The sequence below is a fragment of the Clarias gariepinus genome, chromosome 6 (assembly GCF_024256425.1).
Source record: "Clarias gariepinus isolate MV-2021 ecotype Netherlands chromosome 6, CGAR_prim_01v2, whole genome shotgun sequence".
Taxonomy (NCBI): domain Eukaryota; kingdom Metazoa; phylum Chordata; class Actinopteri; order Siluriformes; family Clariidae; genus Clarias; species Clarias gariepinus.
This window is the reverse complement of record NC_071105.1, coordinates 28,277,987-28,301,653: the sequence shown is the minus strand read 5'-3', so window position 1 is coordinate 28,301,653 and position 23,667 is coordinate 28,277,987. Positions and strand designations below refer to the sequence as shown.

The window sequence follows — 23,667 nt, the reverse complement described above, 5'->3', positions numbered from 1 at the left end:
CCTCAAGTCTGTGTGTCTGGAGTTTTCCCGTTCTCCCCGTGCCAGGTGTCCTGTGACCCTGTACAGGATAAGCGGTATAGAAATAGAATGTTTTTCATGTTTGCATTATTATGTATCATTACAGAATAGTACATATTCTGTAACATTACAGAACATATTACAGTACATACCAGTTTTCAGATGAAAACAAAAAAACGTAATGTTGGCTCCTGGGTTTCGCAAGAAAAGGAGCCAGTGTGACAAAGTTATCGAAAGAACTCTAGCATATTCTCCAGCACGCTCAGTAAAACCTCTCAACTGTTTTACTTATAAAACTGAACAAATCTGTATCTTACAATACTTATTGTTTTCAAGCAAAATGTTTTCACACCAAATATTGACTGTGTTTATTTAATTTCTCTTTAGTGCTTTAATGGCAATTTTTTTTTTTTTTTTTTTGCTGTTAGGTTTTACTGAGTGTGCTGGAGAATGAGTTCTTCTGGTAACTTTGTCACACTTGCTCTTTTCTTTTTACATGCGATCCCATGAGTCTACATTATTATTATTTTTTTTTTGTTTGTTTGTTTAAATCTGAAAACAGGTTTGTCAATTAATGTATTGCTTTCTTTACAGGCATGCAAATTCTTTTTTTTTGGAATGTTATGTATTTATGAATTTTCTATTCTTAAGAGTTTTTAAAGGTTTCAAGTTTGAAAATAATGAATAATTTTGTACCCAAAATGTGTGTGTGTGTGTGTGTGTGTGTGTGTGTGTGTGTGTGTGTGAATACACACCAATCAGCCATGACAATAATATCACCTGCTGAATATTGTGTTGGTACCTCTTGTGTCTCCATAACAACTCTTAAACAACATGGCATGGACTCCTGAAGGTGTGCTCTGGTATCTGGCACCACGGTGTCAGCAGTAGGTTCTTTAAGCTAAGTTGCAAGGAGGGTAATTAATGGATCAGACTTTTTAGTCCAGCACATCCCACAGATGCTCAATCAGATTGAGAATCAAGTCAACAACTGGAACTCTTGTCATGTTCCTCAAACAATTTCAAAATGATTCTGCAGTACAGCAGGGCACACTGTCCAGGGAATACTTGGTTTGCAACAATTTTTGGTAGCTGTTACATGCAGTGGTGGAAGTAGTTTCAAATTCTTGCGGGTACTACTGTACTGTACGTAGCCAAATGATGAGGAGTCCTGTTCATCTTGTAAATGTCCCCACTTATTTCACCTTGGAACTGTTCCAGACTTACTGTTCCAAAAAGACTGCTCCTGACCACTGCAAACCAGGAACATCTCACAAGAGTCATCAAAGTGCAAGTCATCAAACCAAGTCATCTAGACATCACAATTCCTTCAACATCCTTCATCAAAGTCGTTTAAATCCTTCAGCTTCAACTTCAGGGACTAAATGTTCACTTGCTGCCCATATATAGGTAGGTGCCATTGTAACAAATAATTTACATTATTTACTTCAGCTGTCAGTGGTCATAATGTTATGGCTGGCTGATCAGTGTGCATGTGTGTATGCTTTTTTATTGCTTTACATTTTACATTGCTTTACTTTACAGCTGGAACCTTCTCGCTTAGCTTGCCCAAAATTAGGAATATATTTTTATACTGTGAATACCTACTACCATTGCAAATAAAAACTAGTGCAGTGTAATAAAATTTTCATGTTTATTTCATATACCTCAGGTGCTACATGCTCAGCTAATACTGAGAGTTTTTTTTTTTTTTTTACAACCATTTACTCTACATCTTATATTCTGGTTATCCAGAAAGCTTTTTATGCCTATGCTACCATATAGTGCTATAGCACTGCTACTAAAAGTTCTGCATTCGCAACATTAAAGGCTTTAAATATTAATCATAAAAATATTATTAATCATGATATTAATTGGCCCACTCACACATGACAAGCTGGTATGAGAATAAAAAAACAACATAAAGTTCACCTGGACTATAAGGCAGTAACAGATTTGTGATGACTCATGAACACTTTTTCTGGTATTTTAATTGTTATTTCTATTATTTGTTTGTGAAAAAGTAGCTTCGTAACTGAATATTCCTCCAATAAAATATGTATAATTATTGGTCACAATAATTATTAATGTTATGTCCCTTTAAATCCTGTATGTGGCTAATAAATTAGTTAGCCTTTGTTTCGTGAGAAATGGCATGACTCTTTAAAGAAATGCTTATTTTAAAGCAACAGCACAGTTACAACAAGAATTTTAAAAAAAATTAATTAATGAGTGAGCCAAGTATCAAAAACAAGTATTTTATGTCTATTTAACCTTTTTTTTTGCGCTAATATAACTTTAAAATGTTATTTCTGTGGTAGATGCTAGCACTAGTTGTACTGCTTCTGCACTGCTTTATAGACAAATTGATGTTAAACAAAGTGATGTATTGTTGTGTTCAACACAATATATGAATCATTTTAGCTTTGATGGAAAATTAATCAGCCAGGACAATTTTTTTTACCCCATTGCCAACTCATATTGCCATACTCATGTTCAGAAAGACTGTTAAAAGTAAATCCAATTTAAGTATTGTGAACCCATTGTCAGTCCTCAGGTCATGGTTTTCATCGGGTAAGTGCAATTAAACACTTGCCCAGATAAGATTACTTTCTGAAAAATTGGGTTGTTTTACAGAATTCTAAAGTATTCTGGCAGGCCCCAAATGGCTGCTACAGTAATGCACAAGCAGCACATTAAGAATAAGGGCCCTGAGAGCCCTTACAGAAACAACAACAAAAAAACATTGTTCTTTTTCCCTTATGAGCATGGTCCAACTGTGCTCTCCAGTGAGAGCTGTGATGAGTGGCGAATGAGCGGTGCCATGGCAGGGTCCACCATAGAGGAAGTAGGGAAAAGCTTGTACCAGCCAATCACCATGCTTGTCAAATCCAGTTCCTCCAATAAAATTCGGGCAACACCCATGAAGCACTTACGATCCATTCGGCCATAGTTTCCCCAAACAATAACCTGTTAAGCATAACAATTGTTATTTTCAGTGTTTATAGTAAATAAACAGTGCCTCCAGAAAATATTCACCACCACAGCGATTAATTCTTTTTTTTTTTTTTTTTGCAATTTACAAAGCAATTTACAATTTTTTAAAAATATATATTTGGAATATTTGGTTTGACAGAATTGGCCTGAACTGCATTTGTAAGTGCTCTAGGATCTGTTAAAGACAAATTCTGGTTAAAAGGGGTAAAAAGTATTATTGTTCATTTTGAAAGCACTGTGTTTGAGAAATAATATAAAATACACTTCATCATTCAATACAGTGGAAATAAAAGGTTTACATTACCATGTTAAAAAATGCACATTTTATATGGCAAAAATAAAAAAACTTTAAAAATGTATGAATATATCCACTTATACTGTATATTTCTACAGTATATATAACAAATCTTGATTTGCCAATTTTATTGCAAAATATTTCTAGATCTTCTAGAAGGGGATCTCCTGTGTACAGCCCCTTCACAGGTTTTGATAGGATTTAGATCTGGGCTCTGAATGCAATATTCTTCTTGTAATGAAGCCATTTATTTGTTCACATGAATGAATTTTTATCATTATCATTATAATTTCCATCAGCAATCAAACAAAGGTGTTGTGGCACCATGGATTGGTATTTGGAACTAGTGCCACAATCCTGTCATGGATACCCCCTGGAGGGTTCTCAGAGCCCAGGGAACTACTGTATATGTATTGTGTTAGGTCTTTTATCTTGAACATTGTTATGGACCTCAGTTTTCAAACAGCAAATTCCCCCATGTTGAATTAACACTTAGACTTGAGTGTTGACTCAAGTTTTACTCAAATAAACCAACACAGGATTTATTGTGCGAAATGCACCTTAGTCACATTGTCCCAATTGGCACCTGGTGAATCCTGTTTAGTTTTTGTCTATATACAGTAGTCATAGTTTCAGTTATATTGTGGTCTTACATCATATTGTTGTTTTGGTTATGATTTTATTTAGTATTATCAGGATGTTTTGTATTTTGCCTGGTGATAGTCCTGATTCCTGCTTTGATGCTTTTCCTGTTTTTATGTCTTAACATCTACACTTACAGTATGTCTGTATACCTCAAGACGCAGCTAAAGAGAAATATCGCCATGGCATGATGCAGTCACCACCACTTTAAATGAAAAACTCAAACATATCTTTTAGTATTGTGCCTGAAACAGGGATTCCGTCTAGCTGCCCTGTCCCATAGCCCAGACATTTGGAGAATATGAGAGATTGTTGTCATATGCAAAAAGTGACTTGTCCTTTGGTCAATTATGGGACATCCTGCTTATGGTAATGTCTTCTTAGTACTCCATTTTCTCCACTTGTTTATAAGACCTTCACATTGATTTATTTTCTATTTCTTTTGTGTCTAAATCCTGATCGATACTTTCATCAGCGATGATGTCCCATACATGCTTTGGAAGCTTTTTGTGGACAAAAGATTTCCAAAACAGTTGATCTTTTTTGCAGCATATGCAACCAGGTTGTTGCAGGTTTTTTTTTTTTCTTTGTCCCCTTTTTTCTATTTTTTAAAGCCCTTTCTTTATGCTTTTATGTTTAATTATGTTGATTTCTATATCATAATAAAGATCTTTCTTTACATCCAAAACATACAAACAAACTAACTAAAAAAATGCAATCCTAACAGAGATGTACTAACTTTTTTTTATATTCCCTGAATAATTTCAACCAAAATTTCAACAAAAATTGTACAACCTCCACATCATCTAGTCACTTATACACTTTTTTACTCATCCATTGCCAATCCATTGCAGGATTGACCCTGGATGTTTAGGGCAAAAGTGCTAACCACTATGCCACAATGCTGTCTAAAAGTAGAACAACTATAATACATTTTCTATCAACGTGACAAAAACAACTGATAATGTTGGAAACAGCATTCTATTGTACATAATTTATATTTGTATAAATGTGCCAAAGCATTCGCAGTTGGTTAAAAGAATTAGACATTGCATGTACAGTATATGTGCAAGAGGCTTAATAGTGTGGATGTTGGACAAGTGGTTCTTAGAATTTCAATTCTAATTTTGAATTGCAGCAAAAAAGCAACATGTACTACCTTGAGACATTATCTTGATTTCCCCTTATTTCCCCTTTAGTTCCAAAAGGTTTGGGCGTTCTGTGGCAGGTTTTTTTTCTACTAAAGTTTTAGAAATCATGATTGTGCATTTTGTGATTGTAGTGTTTCTCTTATCCACACAATGGCATAAATTATACAGAAACAGGAATTATTAGTATTGCTTACAGAAACTTTGTTTTGATTTATTTTTGTAAACCAAAACTATACTAATAAATAATCATTAATTAATCAATCATGATTAATCACAATATTACAATATTCAGATTTACTTGGATTCTAAATGTGCAATGTTGGAATAAGGAAATGCATGACAAATTAGTTAGATATATAATATCTCGAACATTAACATTAAATAAATGTTAAATTTAAATCTCTCAAATGGAAAACTCTTTACATATTGCTATAGTGGTGACCATATCCGTTATCTCTCTTTCATCTTTTCAATTGCAATTGGCTGGCACATGCCTCAAGAAGACGTCATTCTTTTGTTTTTAACACACACCAAGAGAATGAGTGCAGTGGCCATTTGTCATCAATTAGATAAGCTGTAACACTGAGGTAGTTATGGTTAATTAATGATGTTCTGTTGTCTCCAATAAGTGCAATAAAAGTAGCTTCTGCAAACTGCCTCTTTTTTTATCACCGTATCTAAGGTGTTCTTGTAAAAATAGTACCCATTGAAGGTAGCTCGAGCACACAATTTTGGTTTTATCCAAACTTCCATTCAGAAGTTTTTTTATAATAAAATTTTCCATTCAGCACACTTCATGATGTTATATATAGGGAACTTTTAGCCACACCCACTAAAGTTTTTAAAAATGTGCACAATATTCTGTGTCCACTTTTTTTTATTATTCCTAATATATATTTTTTAATTGCTCACACTTCAAGTGCATCATGTTTACTGTAATTCTTTCAAAAGGTGCAATAAACTGCCAGTGAGAAAACAAAGAAAAAAATTTGTTTATTTTTTCACTGATCTTCACAAATCATTAAAAAAAAATCACATATTGCTTGTAAAGGACCTTCATTTTACTAATCACATTTTCTTTTCATTGTAAAATTCCTACCATAATTCCATATACATTTTATATGGGTTACCTGCACAACCTTTCCCTGTGGTCTTTCAGAGAATACAAGGACCTGGTTGTAAAGCGGATCCAGTGACTTCCGAACAGACTTTGTCTTCTTTTTGGCTATGCATGCACCATTCTCCAGAAGGTACACTTTTATGTATGCCGCTTGAAAAAAAGAAGAAAAAAAAAATTGTATGAGTCACACAAGCATTTAGAGTGGAGTTATTCAGACTGTGGGGCAGAACTCAAAGTGTCATGGGCGAGATGTCCAATGGGCAAGAAGTCATGTTTTTCCCTGTATTAAAAAAGTCCAATGACGCACTCAAAATGTGAATCCATAATGATTCAGTCATTATTGTTGTTCAGGTATTTATTATTCAGTAATTATTAAGTATGAAACACCTGTTAGCTATACAGTTTATTTAATAGGCCACCCAAAAATTTAAGCTGCAAATACGAAAGATTAAATAACACATTGTTTAATGTAGCACTTTTATTAGATATAAAATTTATTTTATGGTATTAACCGGACAATGTTGGGTGATGCTTCGCCATGGGGGGAGGGGGGAGGGGTGTGTGGGCTGTTCGAATTTGGCTAATGTGAAATTTAAATTGGCTATGTGGGGACTTAAAACATTGTGAGAAAGCAATTTTTCTGCTAGATGAATTACCTGGAGGCCCTCTAGAGCCAGGCTTCATGATCAGTCCTCTAGCCTTAACGATCTCAACCTCCAACTGTCCATTCCTTTCCATCAGCCCAATCTCCACATCACCTATAATGCACATATATAAATACACTGTACAAATATGATTGAGTGCCAAAGGGAATCAAACTTTTTACTGCAGTGCCCTTCTGCTCATGTCTATCAAGTTGTGTTCTGTATTGCTGGACCCTGAATGTTTTATTTAAAGCTATAAGCCTTAATTAGAAAAAAGTGTTTGTCTAAGAAAACCTTTTGTTCGAACCTCTTGTTTGTGAAACTATTTAGGAAAACAAAAAGAGTTTTTCTTATCGCCACACAGTTACAGTATTTAGTCTCAATCCCGGGAGTTCTTGTTGCATTGTGCATGTGATAATGATCAGAACTTCACTTCTAAATATATCTGTAATTTCTAATATCCTTGTTTGCTACACACCTCCAAGTAGTTCTAGTAGTAGTTGGCTTTACAGGTTAGCTAGTATAACCACACAGGCGTTAGCATGATCAGGCATACATGTAGGAGTAAAAGGTCTGAGGTGTAATGTGCAATTTAATTTATACTAAACTAACTTTAAAAGGTTTGATGTAAGGGCTTTGTGAAGTAAACTTGAGTTCTTTCACTTGAACACTATTGGCAAACTATTTCATCAACACTCATGCTGATACTGTATATGTTGTGCTAGATCTTTTAGAGATGGAAAAATGTAAGTCTACCACACAGAAGACTATAATACTGGTGTATGCTTTCAATTCTGTGGCAACAGATTGGGAAAGGTCCATGTACAGTATGGTTCGGTTAGGTGTCCATAAACTGTTGGCAAACTTTGTATTTTTTGTTTATTTTGATTTTAACTTTTGTAAGATGATTTAAGAGAATGTAATGTTAATGCAAAGTTAACTTGGATAAATTGGATAGCATGAATAAATTGGAAGATTAAATAAACTTACCCATTGAGGTTGTGGCCAAAGTCTGTCTACCGACAAACTGTGCTGGGCCCATGCCATCCAAAAAATCACTGAACTGAGCATCTGAAGCCAAACACACGCCACTGTAATTTAGACTGGAAGGGAAAGCGAAAGACCATGTTAATTTTTACAGAGTTCAGTATAGACATCCATAACTACATTTTATTATGATATTAAATTCCGTTATATAAACTTTGACAAAAAATGTTGACAAAGGTCTAAATACCATCTTTAGAGTAAATACTTTAATCATAATCTTTTATTTTTGTATTGTTAAATCTATAGTCTTATTAAAAACGGAAATAGACTATTTTATCCCCAGTATAATTACAAATGCACATCGTGAATACAAATATTGTCGAAGGGCTACAGCAGAAAATGGTATGGAAGCGTAACAGTGCCACAAGTTAAAATAGCATGTTAAATTGCATGAACTGAATGAAAACCTACTGTGAATAGTACACAATCGCAATAAATTCACTATATACGTATATTTCAAATTAAAATGTAGTTCAAGCATTTAAAACAGCAAAATATGGACCTTACTAAATTGCAGTTACAATCTATCCATTTCAATATAAAATATCATAATTTAGATGCCACTACATTGTGCAACATCTTTGTTCTTTCCTATGTAGTATGAGTGGAAAACAAAACCGTATAAATTGAAGCACAGCAGGCATGCAATTTATGATATATGTTTTATTTTGGCTGATCTGCTTTGTTGATTGCACCTTATACAGTAGGTCTACACAGAGCATTACTATTACATATCATACTCAGTGGATTGGATTGCGAGTAACTTGGTCTACGTGCATTTTGCAAGAAAGCTAAATTTGTGGGTTGTAGGTAATGCTCCCTCTCAGTGGGCATGTGTCACTCGTAAAAAAAAGGCTGTAGCAGTGTGGGAGATGAATCTGTTTAGAGAAGTGATTCCGTTAGTGTGTGTGTGTGTGTGTGTGCGTGTGTGTGTGTGTGTGTTTAATCATTAGTTAAGCATCTGTCATACAGGAGAACTTTTAAAACAAAAAAAAATGATCTAAGTTATAATAATAAGGCGTCTTGACTTATACTGGTTCCTGAACAATACTTTTTTTAAATGCCATTTCATTTAAATGCATTTTGTAATACCCACATACACACACACGCACACACACCACAGTTCCTTTCAGTTCATGTTTTACCATAAGTTAGCGTGAGCAATAAATGGTTCTCTTTTGGCACATACATGCACAACACTGTTTTTAAAACAAGATTTTTTTCCCTTCTGGGTTCTTGAGGCAACTTTTTAATACAAAGCTAATACAAATACTATTATTACTATGCTGCTCAGACTTGCATTGCTTAAAAGAGATTTTATATAATGATAACAGAAATATTAGTTGCACATTGTCCAACATGTGTCTATTGGGTCTCCCTAAATAAAATGAACATTACCAATTCCTTTTAACAGTTTTGTACAAGACTAATGATCTGTAAAATTTGCTGTTCGCATTCCTTTTTTTTATTGTGTGCACATGCATGTGAGCAACTCTGTGGTTAATGCAAGTCGTTACGTCTGCAATCTACAACATGACACTGTCTTTTATATTTAATTGTGGTTCACGTAAAGACATCCCACATAACAGAAGGAAGCATCAGCCTGGTAAAATAAAGCAATACAGTGGTTCTCATACTGGTCCTGAAGCCCATTACTGTATATTCTATAAGCTTTCTTACTACTGTAAGGTTTATGCTTCCTAGTGTGACATCCTGACATTATACTTGACAATCAAATTTCACCTAAAATCACCTAAATAAGATTTAATAATGTTAATCCTACATACTGTATGACAGCAGCACAAACTGACTGTCGTATGTAGTTTTCCGATTTTTTTTAAATGTGAGTAAAGTGTTCTAGCTGCTTTAAGTAGTGATTCACTGATAGTGACGATAGAAGATTAAGTGTTTCTTTTTAATAAAGACCTAAAGCATTACCCCCAAAAAGTAAAGCTGTGTATCTTTGCAACTGAAAGAAATTTTCCATTAGAGATGGATGTGGAAATATTAAGATATTGTGAATTTACTAGTAATTGTTATCATACTCTTTCTTTGTCTTTCGGCTGTTCCCTTTCAGGGGTCGCCACAGCGAATCATCTGCCTTCATCTAACCCTATCCTCTGCATCCTCTTCTCTTACACCAATTAACTTTATGTCCTCTCTCACTGCATCCATAAATCTCCTCTTTGGTCTTCCTCTAGACCTCCTGCCTGGCAGTTCCAACCTCAGCATCCTTCTACCGATATATTCACAATCTCTCTTCTGAACATGTCCAAACCACCTCAATCTGGCCTCTCTGACTTTATCTCCAAAACATCTAACATGGGTTGTCCCTCTGATAAACTCATTCTTGATCCTATCCATCCTTGTCCCTCCCAAAGAGAACCACAACATCTTCAGCTCTGCTACCTTCAACTCTGCCTCCTGTCTTTTCTTCAGTGCCACTGTCTCTAAGCCTCGCTGGTCTCACCACTGTCCTGTACACCTTTCCTTTCACTCTCGCTGATACTCTTTTTAAATTGTTATCATACTATATGATATTATTATTGTGATTTTTCCCCTTTTTTTCAGTCTACGTTCGTAATGGAAATCATAGGTATGACGTCTCGACTGTATGACGCCTAGTTATAATGCCAGACTTTTCACTAAGCCTTTTTCTGAAAGTGTTTAATGAAGAGTTATTAATTATTATTTTTTTGCTTATTTATATAACATTCCAAAGAAATACATTGGAGGCACCAGTTTTCTTCATTAGATTTTTTTACTTGTACACTATACAATACATATGGAATAAATCTGGTGTTTTATCTATTGATGTTATTTACAATGCTCATTATTTCCTATAAATTAATTTGCTGTGTAGTTACACAAAAATAAGCTTATATATCCACTTTCTGTAGCCTCTTTTTTTTTTTTCAAAGAAAACCAGCATTGTTTGAAAGTAATTACTCAATTAAACCACATGGTGGCAGCAAGAATCACAGTTAGGGCAGATCCACACATGGAACCCTGCCCTGATATGCTCAAAATTTTGCCTCAGCTCTTCTGCTGCAGGAAGGTTATTTGTGCGAAAGTGCCAAAATGTGCAGTTCCTTGAATGTCATACAGCGTAAATACTTTGGATTCCTCAATCTAGATCAGTTTATGCATAAGGGAAGAGTGCTGACTTGACAGTTGTCCAGAAGATGATCATCGGGTGGGTTAACCACAGATGGCACTGTATTGAAGCATAGTCATGGAAAGTTGACTGGAAGTGAAAAGTGTGGTAGGAAAAAGTGCACAAGCAACAGGCCGACTGCAGGTTTGTCAAGCAACCATGGGAGAGCCTCATAGGGAGTGAAATAAGCTGAAGTCAGTGCATCAAGAGTCACCATGCACAGGAAGAGTCTTCACGAAATGAGCATTTGTTTTCATTCCTGGTATCACAATACTTATGTACCAGAGACAATGTCAGATATTGATTCCATGATATCTTGGGGCTTGATTGATCAGCCAACTCACCTGAGCTGATTCTCTGGGTATTGTCAAGAGTACAATGAGAAACACCTGACCCAATAATGCAGACGTGCTGAGGGCTGCTATTAAACCTGGTCTTTAATAGCACCTTAGGAGTGCCACAGGATGATCGTCTCCATAAAAACGTTGACTGTGTAAATTAACATAATTTTTCAGAATTTCTGCATTGTAAATCCAATTTTAATTGATCTGAGGAAATATTCTTATATTTTAAGATACTGATTTTTTTTATTTGCATGAGCTACTGTATAAGCTGTAATGATCAAAACAAAAAGCCTACTGTATAAAAAAGCTTGAAAATTTTCACTTCACTTTCCATAAATGTATAATACATTTTAAAATGATATTAGAAAATTAAGAAATTTTATTATGAAATATTATATATATTATGACCTCGAAGACCCTAGTATGTAAACAATGTGTATCCAAGCTTTGATTCTATAACACTGGCATCAATAAGGCAAATGACCTTAACAATGCCTTAAATGTGACTCCTATCAAAGAAATGTCATGGAGGTACTGGCCCACAGCTTCCATCAACTCCTACAAATTACTGCCGCATTTATATAATCACCTTGTGTGTGTTTAGTTCCTGATTATCTATTTATATATTGTGACGCTCTCTTGTTATGTCGATTAAAATGTTAAGTTTAGCATTTGTTAATGTTTTGTTTTGCAATTGTTCTACAATTTTATCATGTTGATTAAAGTTAAATATTTACCTGAACCCTCATCTACTTTGAATCCTGACAGAAATCAAGACCAGGGAATGGATGCAGCAGATCCTGCCCTGCAGCTAATGCTGTTGCATTATCTGACACAATCACCTAATGACTGTCTGAGACCCCTCCTAACTTTCTTCGCTGTGTTGGGAGCCCTGCTTTTGAGTTTGGTAGGGGAAGCACCATAAAGGTGCTGGTGTTTTTTGTTAGCATGGCAGTCAGGGATGTGTGCCATACATTCTGGAACTGCTGTTGGATTTGCATATTGTCGTGGAAAATCTGTGTATTAAACCTGTTGTCTGGCCAGATGTTGGAAGCCCACATTGACACATTTAGGGTTTGCACATCATAGTGACATTAGCTCCTACTGGCCTGATGTGTGCATACTGTATTTGTAAGGTTGGTTTGTTTTTACACTGTTAGGTGATATGAGCCATTGTACTGTATATTTACTATTTAACCATGATCATCAAACCAGGGAGATATAGGATGAATTATATTTGCCATTGACTACAGTATTAACATGGCTTTTGTGCAGTCATTAAATATATATTTGTGCACATGCTCAGAAATGAATGAGTCTGCATGGCGAAGTATCAATGTACAGTAAACAGTAGTGGCAAGGAACAACAAGTAATAATCTGTCGCTAACTGACTAAGTAAAATAACATCATGTTTTAAAATACTGACTTATATCCATCTATGGACATCCAGATGGTGCTCCAAAAACAATGTGGGCTTTCAATTATCAATTCTGATATGTTAGAATGGGACATTATCCACACCAGGAAAGTGATGCTTTGTTTTGCAGCATAGCTTATAGTCTCAGAGCAGGCGGGGTTAAGTGGTGACAGTCCAGATCCCATGTCAGGAGGCGAGCAAACAAGCAAATACAACTCAGGCTCCACCCTATTGAGACTGTGTTTGTTCCGATTGCTAAAGTCAGTTTAGGTAACTTAATCAACATAAAATCATACAATACTGACAAAATACTCTGATTTGAAATTAGGACTGCTAAATATTATATCCCTTACATCTAAATATAAGATGCTTATTCCTATTAACACTATCACTGATGAGAAGTAAACCAAAGAAGTATGTAGCAGTTAATGAAGCTAGTCCTCCTGTTTGCATGTACATGAATCATGCAGGTCTTGCTGATAGTGGAGGAGGATGATAATCTAATTCTAGATTTATTTGGGATTAAATAATGCATAGGACCCATTCAGAAAGCTGGTCTCTTGCTTGATTTAATGCTAACATTCAGATTAGATATAGAAAATACAGTCACGTTTCCACAGAAGTTATCTTAGATAATTATCTTATTTCATTTAAAGTTTGTCTCAGTAACACAGTATATTCATTGCAACGTTACTGGCATTAACCGTGCATTCACATCAGCTACTGCACTGAGGGTTATTAGTAACCTTATTAACTTATTAAAGTTATTAACTATGATTGGCTCACCATCTGGCTCAGGTGACTGAATGCTTAGAGTCAACATTCTGTTATATTCTAGATAAGATAACTCCAAAAGAAAAATACAAGAATGAGTCAAAAACTATTTGCACTCATGTTATATTAAAACGTCTGTTGGCCACACTGTCTTATCAGTGCTTTCCTTTCCAGGCTACCGACTGATTCTCAAGGGCCAGTATAAGATCATTATCAGGTAAAAGGTTCAACATTCAACAGTGCCCATAACCTAAAATGCTTATTGAAGATCTGAAACTTAAGCTTACGATTAAACCCAGAGGGCTACTATTCAAGGGCCTTCTGATCTTGCATGACAATGCATGTCCGCACACTTCTGCCCACACTTGCACCGTGCAAGAACTCTGTTTTGAGGTGTTGAAGAAGTGAAGACAGTCATGGCTCACAGCTCAGCCTAAAACATTTTTAGTGAGGGAATCTGAAAGCTTGTTGACAGATGGACAGAAGTGTATTGAAAAGCAAGGAGATTATAAAGAAATCTACACTATATATGTATTTTTGTCTTAATAAAAATAGATTATAAATTAAAATACATTTTACAGCCAGTTTGAATAATTTTTGACTCATAATTCAAGAAAAAAAAAATGACACACACACACACACACACACACACATCTTAAGACAAACCACTAGAAAACTAGAACATGAATGGTGTCAACCTAAATTGGTATTTCAAACAGCCTGAAAGGAGAGCGTACTGACCTATAGAAAAACCCTTAGTGAAGCCAGGTGAAGGTATCACATAACTCAACAACGTTAACATTCTTATTTAATACTGTCGCCAAAAATAACTAAGAATTAGACCAGCACAGACACATGCTGTAACATGTAGTATAACATGAATGTTTAACATATTTAAGTCCTGCTGAAGAATAAATTTGGAGCCAATCAGACACCTCTCTAAAGGTATTGCATGCTGGATAAGTGTCTGTATGTTCACCATTAAGATTAAGAACACCATTAATTAATCCTGACCAAAACACCATTTGCAGAAAAAAACATTTGCAGAACCTCCACCATGCTTCACTGTTGCCTGCAGACACTCATTATTGTACTGCTCTCCAGCCCTTTGGCAAACAACCTCTCTTCTGCTGCAGCCAAATATAAAATTTTTTGACTCATCAGTCCAGGACACCTGCTGCTATTTTTCTGTACCTCGGCTCCTATGTTTTTTGTGCATAGTTGAGTCACTTATGTTTGTTTCTATCTGTCAGAAATATGGTTTTCCAAGAAGACCACTGCTGGCCGGACTTATCTGGATAGAAGATGGGTGTACAAGTCCCACTTGTTTCCGCCATTTTCATTTCCTTCCATCAAAGAAAAAGGCCTTAAAATCTCTCTCTCTCTTTCTCTCTCTCTCTTTCTCTCACTCTGAACATGCTCTTTTTATAACTGTCTGCAACCATTTACATTTCTGATGATTAAACACTTGCTTTTAATGGAGGCTAAGGCAATTCATACAATTACACATATGAGTCAGCACATGGCAATATAACCACAAATACTACACACCACTTCAATGTAGTGAAGTAAAATATTTGCTGTAGGATGTAGTTGAGTAAAAGTAAAAAAATATATATTTATTACTATTCTCTAATAAAACTACTTAAATAAAGTGTAAATATGTAAAATATGTACTTAAGTACGGTAACAAAGTTCATTTATGTGTGTATCCTCTGAGCATTTTCACATTACAGGAGTCAGCTTGGAGCTATTGACACATCCCCGGTACAGTCCTGACCTTGCCCCAAGAGATTTATACGTGCTGGATGGTGTGTGTTTGAGTGTGTGTGTATGTGCTTGTGTATGTTTGTTTTTGCACACAGACAGGCTGTCTTCTAACTAGAAAGCATGGCGATTCTGGATGCCAGTGTCTGCATGATAAATCAACACATGGACATGGTGTGAGGACTGTGTCTAAAATGAGTGTGGAACAATAGTGTTTAGGGGTCGGTGATGTAATGGGGCACAGTAACACCGTGCCCACTTTACAAATGAACAACAAGAAACGTGATCTTTATTAATTTACTAAATAAGGTGAATGGAATTATGCAAGGTGGCATAATGATATAGCATTCACTTAAACTTGTGTTTCCTGTCAGTAAAACTATCCAATGTTCCACTTTATTAAATATAAGGCAATTGCAAAAGAGCTCTTCTACTATGGAAAACTGCTTTCTCTCTTTAAGAAATTTCGCTGGGCTATAAATCACCACTGGTTAACCATCTAGTGTCGCTTTGTAGAATGGTTTGTAGTGGTTTTAAATAACGGTGTGAATAGGCTTGACCTTGTGATGAAATTTCAGGTAGATGGTTTTCCTTATGCTGTCTTTACAAAAACAGGCACACAGAGATGAAATGGTTCAGTTGGGGTAACACAGGACATTTGGTCCCTGTGTTTTTGAAGGACTAAACATGGAATGGGAGACAAACGGGCACGGCTGAGCGGACTGGGACAACAACGGCTGAGTCCAGCGAGATGGGCCTGATGTTTACCCATCCCCAGGCAACCAAGTCAATAAAGCAGATATTTTTTTCTCAGACGTAATTCAATTTATGCATGATGACAGAATGGTAATTAGAAATAAAGCCTTTGTAAAAACAAAAATGTATTGGTTAATAGCGATGGTGACCAAACTTAAAAAAAGATACAGTATGTTAAAGAAGGTATTCAGACAGCTTATTCCTGGTTTTGTAAAAAGGTTTATTAACTGTATTGGATTGTGGCTTTTTTTACTATCTGGCACTGAGTGTAATCACTGCAGTAACACTAAATATAAATGGTGCTAGAGGCTACAGAAAAGGAGCAGAACTGTACAGTATGAGCTGGAGAAGCAGAAGCGAGCTGGTTATTTTCCTACAAGAAACAATGACACAGCGAACTCTTCAGACTGGGGGAAGCGGAAAATGTGGAAGTGGAAAGGGCTTGTGGTTTTAAGTCACAACACTTCTCTTTCATGATGTTCTTTTGCACATTTTTACGATGTTAAAGAATTGTAAAAGACAAAAAAGGAGGGGCAAGTTTTGGAATTATGTTTTTGTCCTAGGTGTAGAGAGGATGTTTTTCTTTTTTGCATTATGATTCGTTCCAATAATGAGAATTAAGTTTTAATTGTGGGTGGAAATTCTAACTGCAGTGCTAACTGCATTGACAGGAACCATCTAGAACCTCTTGCTGCTTCACAAAAATGAGTATGTGGTGAATTACCATAAAAACCAGAGATAGGCCTAATTGTCTAGATAGTTTTACATTTAAGCGGAATGTTTTTCAGATCCACCACACAGTGCATACTAATTAAGATAAGATTCTGAGGAGACTGGCTGTGGCTTGGTTAATGTGTTTGTAAGTAGGTGTCACATGCTGCCACAAAGCTGGAAACATGCTCTTTTAATATTGGCCACCAGAAATGTTGTTGAATTAAAAACAGGGTTCATGCTGACCCAGGGAGACACAAGAGCTTGGAACTGTGCTCCCATTCCAGGACCTGGGGTGCATTGGGTGTGGGGAAGGAAGAGGAGATTGGGAGGTACAGTACTCGGGGTATAGGACAAGTCCTGCTTGACCCTGGTCTCAAAACCTCCCAGCTGTCGCGAGCAAGCAGTGGGAAAGTAGGATAGTTTTGCAGGATGTGGAGTCATGAGTGGAAGGGAACAGTTGGGATAGAGCATCACTTGGAGGTAACCCTCATCGATAGCAAAGGGTGAAGTTAAATCAGGAGAAGAAGAGCGACCATCAGGCCTGACGGCCCAAGATTCTTGTGGTCGGTCTACTGAACACTACTGAAATTTTTACTTGAAATTTGCAAGTGAACCGTAGCTTTTACAGCTGTGCAAGAGGTTGAAAAAAGTTTTTTTCAAGAACCTCCCGAACATACCAAGGAGTCAGCAAGCATGCAAACTCAACTAAGAGCTGACCTTTGAGGAGTGAGAGGCTGCATCTGGAAATGACATGCTCTCTTTTGAGTTTTGCGAGGCTTTTTTTTTTTGTTTTAGGGCAGCATTTGCTGGATAGATTCCATACTAGTGTGAGAGAGGGCAGGTTGTCACTGAGTAGCCGTAGAGGAATCTTGACGTTATTTCCAAAGCAAAGTGATGCTACCAACCTGAGTAACTGGCACCTGGTCTCATTAATGCAAAGACTGTAAGAATACCTCAAAAGCTTCAGTGACAACACTGGGGAAGGTAATCTAGCAAGTCATTCACTTTGACCGTATCTACTGTGTGTCTGCCTCAGAGATGGCAAAGTACAAAAACTCATTAGTTAATTAAAAGTACAAGTACTTGCCTAGCAAGGTACTCCGCTGCATGTACTCCTAGCAGAACCTACTATTGCTACCCTCTATAATGCAAGTTAGTCTTCAGAAGTAAACATGGGCATACTGCAGGCATACGGAATACAATACAGTTAAAGGATCTGCCAAAAACATTATAAGCTTGTTATAAAAAAAGACATTACTTTTTAAATATGAACCAAATACATTAGAGTTCTACTGAATCGTTTTTAAGTATGTTAGATAGTTAACTAGATCAATTCTAATCATACCATGACAAGTTTGCCATAGGAATAAGAATAAGCAGATCAGAATTCACACATTCTTTTGCTTCTGGAGCGCTCACTGATGTCAGTCACCACTGGCAGTGCAGGAACTTTATAGCAGTGCTAACAATAGCTACTAAACCAGCTTAAGGGAGGCCTCTGGCCTTCTTCCTTTTTCTAAACCTCAACAAATGCAGCCTAACTAACTGCTTGCCAACATCCAGAGCAAAATTCCAAGCATGTTTTTGCTAAAATACCTTCCATTGTTTAAAATTAATGAGTGGTCGCACAAACACGATGTGTTTTAATTAATGGTTTAGTGCTGTCAGAGCACACTGGAATGATGTCCCTAGGTAAGAAGAAATTGAAGGTGCACAATCCTGTGCCGATAGCCTTTCAACAGTACAGAGAATGTTTATTATTTTTTGGATCAGCTAAAAATCATAGGTAAAATAGTGTAGGTGATCCCAGTCCTGAGATACAATGCGCATGCAGGCGTGTGCCACATATGCACTTTGATACTTAAACTTAAACTTAGACAAGTAGAACTACACCTATGGTGAGAAAAAAGTATTAATGTTGGCATACATGTCATTTCAGAGGACAGACGCATCCACATTAGAGCCAGATAAAAGTCACTTGTAATTATGAATGTGAACCATCACGAGATACTGGTCTGATCTAAAAAAATAAATCGTAATTGAGCAACGTGGCTTGTAATGTGAACATAGGCCTAGTCTTCCCAAACAATGTAATCAATTTAATACAGTAAATGCCTGATTGTTACTGTATATTGAAAAATATTAGATAAAAAAGAACGGAAGAAAGAAAATTGACCAGTTGTCTAGGCATGATGGGGATCTCATTGTCATGTCTCTACTATTATAGCGGAAACACTGCAGAACAGATTATGTAATAAGCACTTATCATGTACTGAAATGTTTATGTACAATCACCCACCATCGCATTTATTAGGAGCACCTGTGGCCTCAGCACAATGCATAAAATCATGCAGACACAGGTCAAGCTTTTCAGAATATTGAAAAGATGTCATCTATGTTTCCGCAGCATTGCTGTTGGTGCCAGATGGGCTGGACTGAATATTTCAGAAACTGCTGATGCACAGAAATCTCTTTACGAAGGATATTGTGAAAATAAAAAACATTGCATGAGTGACAGTTCTGGGTGGAAGTGTTTGGTCGATAAGAGGGGAATTTATCAGATTAGTTCAGGCCACTTGGATGTAATAACAAACTCTTTACAATGATGGTGAACAGAAAAGCATTTAGGAATTCTGTTTTTTTTTTATTATTTATTTTGTTTTTGCACATTTGTATCAAAATAAACCCCTTAAACATATCTAAACATCCTGCATAAATAATAGTATTAGTGAATGTGCCCCTTTGGAACCTTCCATGCATATAATACAGCTTTAATCGTCTTTCTATGGTTGGAATTATTCCAACCATTTTAAAAAGAATAACAGGCTAATTACAAATCAGCAGAATTAACTAACACTTATAATATGGATATTCCTAATGCTGTGACTGTGAAGAACACATCACCACTAATGTCATTGGGAACACTGGAAGAAATGACTGCGAATTTTAATGTACTGTTGCATAATCTTGAAAAAACAAAAAAAAACAATGGCAAACATTTTTGATTTGACACACAAAAACAGGAGCTGTATGATGTGTAGTGATACTCACTTTCCCTCTGAACCATAGCTGTTCATACTGTCTTCTATTGATTCATGGCTGGCCTGACGAACTGTGCGACTGGGCATCTCCACAGCTAATCCTGTCTCTGTGCTCCTCTGGATGCCTTTTAACCTCCGTCCCTCTGTCTCTAAAGGATATTGAGAGACACTGAGAGTTAAAAAAGGAAACAGTGAACATTAAATACTGGTAAACCCATTGCTTACTTACAATTATAAATGACGATCTATCTCTAAAGGAAAGTCAAGCTGCAACAAAAAGTTCATTTAACATTTTACAGTCAAAGGTCATAGAGTACACCACCACCAATAGTCTACTTATTGTCCCAAAAAATTTGAATCATGTGAATCTTCTCAAGACAGTGTTCCCCAAATTGCTAAATGCAGTAGATGCTCTGGATTCGGTCATGTCTCTAAGTACAACTGGATTCTGTCACGTCTCTAAAGTCCCCCACTATAATGACCACAGAGTACCAGTGTTGTGTCTGGTGCTGAGTGAGAGCCTCATAAACTGCACGTAAGGCAATGCACATATCTGACTGAGGTGGAATGTAAGCAGCACTAACTATGGCCGATGTAAGTTCCTGAGGAAGGTAGACAGGGTGACATCTGATGGTTAGGAAGTCATGGTTGGATGTGCATTGTACCAGAGGTATCTGTCACACCAACTATGGTTTATCATCAGACACACACAGGTGTCTTAGTGTGTTCCTGACACAGGCTCATTTCCCTTGGGGCTGCCACTTTTGGGTATTGTCCTTTGTCCTCAGAATCTCACCCAGCCAGCATGAATCCGGCTCTAAAAGCATCAAATGATCGGTGAGCTGTAAACCAATAAAAATAAAACTATAAGTTTCTATAATAAGTGATTGTAGCCATGGTGAAAGAATGAAAATGTTAAAGCTAAAGTGAAGATGCTAAAGCTAAATGAAGAAAATTAACAAAGAATGAGTGGTCAGAGCAGTCGTAATGCAGCTGACAGGAGTAGCATCTTCCAACATTGTTGGATCTACATCTATAAGCAACAAAGGCTTCTATTTCTCTCCTTCAGCTTGCCAAGCCCATCTTTGAAAGTGTCAGATTAACCCTTTAACTTCTTAGTGAGATCATAGTGGGCAAGTGTTCCCTTCAAGCTGAAGCATTCCCTTTTATGTCTGGCTGACCACTTGAACACTGTAAGGCATGCTTGGTAAAGTACTTACTGTAACACCTAATATTTGGCTTACGATCAGCTACCACCTAGCACCTTGTAGATTTGGCTTGTGATCTCCCAAAGTGAGAGGAGATTACTTGGGGAGATCTCTGGAGTACATGTAGGTTCTCACCATTTAAAAAAAAAAATACAAACAAACTGTTAAATTCACCCACTCTGTTGGATATGCTCAAACTCCTTTTTGAGTGGTCCATACAGAGGTACAGGGATTCTCCTTGGAGGGTGTCCTATTGGCCTTGCATCCTCTTTGAGCTTTATTTCATAGCTCTAATGATCTTCAAGCTGCTGAGATTGGCTTTCGCACTATAAGTGGCACAATCAATTTATTTTTGTACGTGTTGTCAGCTAAACATCTTGTGTTACATTTTTGCCATACGTGGGACATTGTCTGGAATAATGTTGGCTTCTGCATCGTTTGCAAATAAATGTCTTTACTTTAAGTTGTTGCTTGTTTTGCCCAGTCTTTTTTTTGTACTTTTTACTTACAGTGTTTACTGCACTCTTATTTGCCACTTTGCTGATTACAGTCACTAAATCTTTGAGTTCTGCAAATTCACACACCTGTGCTTTCAGCTTTAATTCCTTCACAAAACTGTCAAACATTTGATTTGCATGCAGGACTGGAATACATACCTTTTTATATTTAGTGTTCTTTCGTGCAGAACATCTACAGTAATTTCTAAATTATATTATCATATTTGTCCTTGACTTTGCTTTTGGCAAATTGAAAATGTTTTAAAGATGTCAAATGCCTGTGGACCCACCACAGTTACAAGCAATGCCATTCTTCTTTTGTGGGTTACATTTACATTTAGTCATTTGGCAGATGCTCTTATCCAGAGCGACTTACATTTTCATCTAATTACACATCTGAGGGTTAAGGACCTTGCTCAAGAGCCCAACAGTGGCAACTTGGTGGTTGTGGGGTTTTAACCTGGGATCTTTCGAACCGTAGTCCAATGCCTTAACCACTGAGTTACCCCTGGTCCTGGGTTGTGTCAGGAAGGGCAACCAGCGTAAAACCTGTGCCAAGCTTGTATGTGCGAACCAGTTGGTCCACTGGACGACCCCTTGCTGGGAGCAGCCGAAAGCCAGCAAAATCGATATAAAAAAGAAAAGTTTTGTATGAACATTGTTCAGACAAAAGGGGAAGATATGAGCAATGTTGTGCCAGATTATGAAATGCAAGTTTTGCGGGTGTGTCTTAAACCAACTTCTGGACAAAATTAAATTAACCTCTTCGAGCATTTAGATACCTAACGTTTAACCTGCACCATTAATTAAATCAAAATGTTAAGTAAAAGCGATGTTATGAACAGTTGCTACATTAAAATAAGCTACTAATTAGCTACTTGCTTAATTTAAACAAACACCTAAACCAATAAATATTTATTAGAAAAGCTAAGCTGAATAGTTTTCCTGGGATCACTTTATTAATAGTTTTACTGCTGAAATAACAGCGCTGAAGTGGTAGGAGTGAATTTTAACATGCTCGAGTTGTTTTGAGACTAAACGTAATCTTTATTCGATCAAGTCTTTCGATTTCTCATCTGTGATTTACTCTACGATTACCGAACAGGGAGTGTATTTGGCTGACGAGTACAACTTAGTATAAACAAGGCGTAAGATACTCAACTTTAAAAAATATATATATTATTTGTATTGATACGTTAGACAGAAAGACAGGCGGATATGTAGATGAGCTTCAACCTGAAATAATAATATCACTGATTACAGTAAAACTGTTCAGCTTGTTTTTAGCTTTAATGTTTTAACTATTTTTACTCTTCTCCCCTCAATGATGGGTACTTCTGCTGCTAGTTTATTATATTACTTTAACTTTCAAGTTTACTCGCAGTAGGTTCAAAAATACATTCCTATCCCTAAAAAAAATACAACCCTCTTTTATCTCATCTTGCATTCAGATGCATTCTCTAAGCTGAGCAATGACTGTGCCTTTGATAAAACATGTCAGCAGAAGAACATTGTATAACAACAACAACAACAACAACAGAAAGTCATTTGAAATACTGTGGTTGCTATGGGAGATGATATGAGTGTGAGTTTATCTCTGTCTGTCTCCTTGTAATTTTTTTCCTGACACCAAATCTTTAAACAGAGATGAGATGGGAATGACTCAGTGCTCAGAAATACATTATGATGCATCATTGAACAAGGTGCATGCTGGATTGCAGCCACACCAATGATTATATGTCACACTGATTTCATCAGTTTTATGCAATGTGTGACCAAATATCAGCTTTGGTCGTTTGTCTGTCTTAATTAATGGAAATGTACAACAGTTAGACACAAAGCCACTGCTGAAATACTGTAGATGGATCCCTACTTGAATCATCTGAGACCAGATAAAATGTTAGTTTTTACCATAAATTTAAATTCCAATTTTATTTGGTTCATACACATTTAACACAGTATGATAGTTATGACACGTTGTTAATAGGGCTATATGCAGTGAAATGCTTGTATGACCACCCATGACCTAAAAAATAAATAAATACAAATGAAATAAAAATATGAAATAAAAATAAAA

General features: G+C 36.4%; 1 protein-coding gene across 1 annotated transcript in view; it reads right to left on the bottom strand.

Moving 5' to 3' along the window:
* Nucleotides 1-787: 787 nt before the first annotated feature.
* rims4 (regulating synaptic membrane exocytosis 4) overlaps nt 788-23,667 on the bottom strand; it is a 36,182-nt gene continuing 13,302 nt past the window's right edge. The window contains exons 2-6 of the mRNA XM_053499039.1: nt 19,896-20,034; nt 7,858-7,970; nt 6,880-6,981; nt 6,234-6,373; nt 788-2,988 (exon numbers count right to left, since the gene is read on the bottom strand). Coding sequence (XP_053355014.1) covers nt 2,779-2,988; nt 6,234-6,373; nt 6,880-6,981; nt 7,858-7,970; nt 19,896-20,034 — 704 coding nt within the window. The 3' untranslated portion in view covers nt 788-2,778. The remainder of the gene's footprint in view (nt 2,989-6,233; nt 6,374-6,879; nt 6,982-7,857; nt 7,971-19,895; nt 20,035-23,667) is intronic.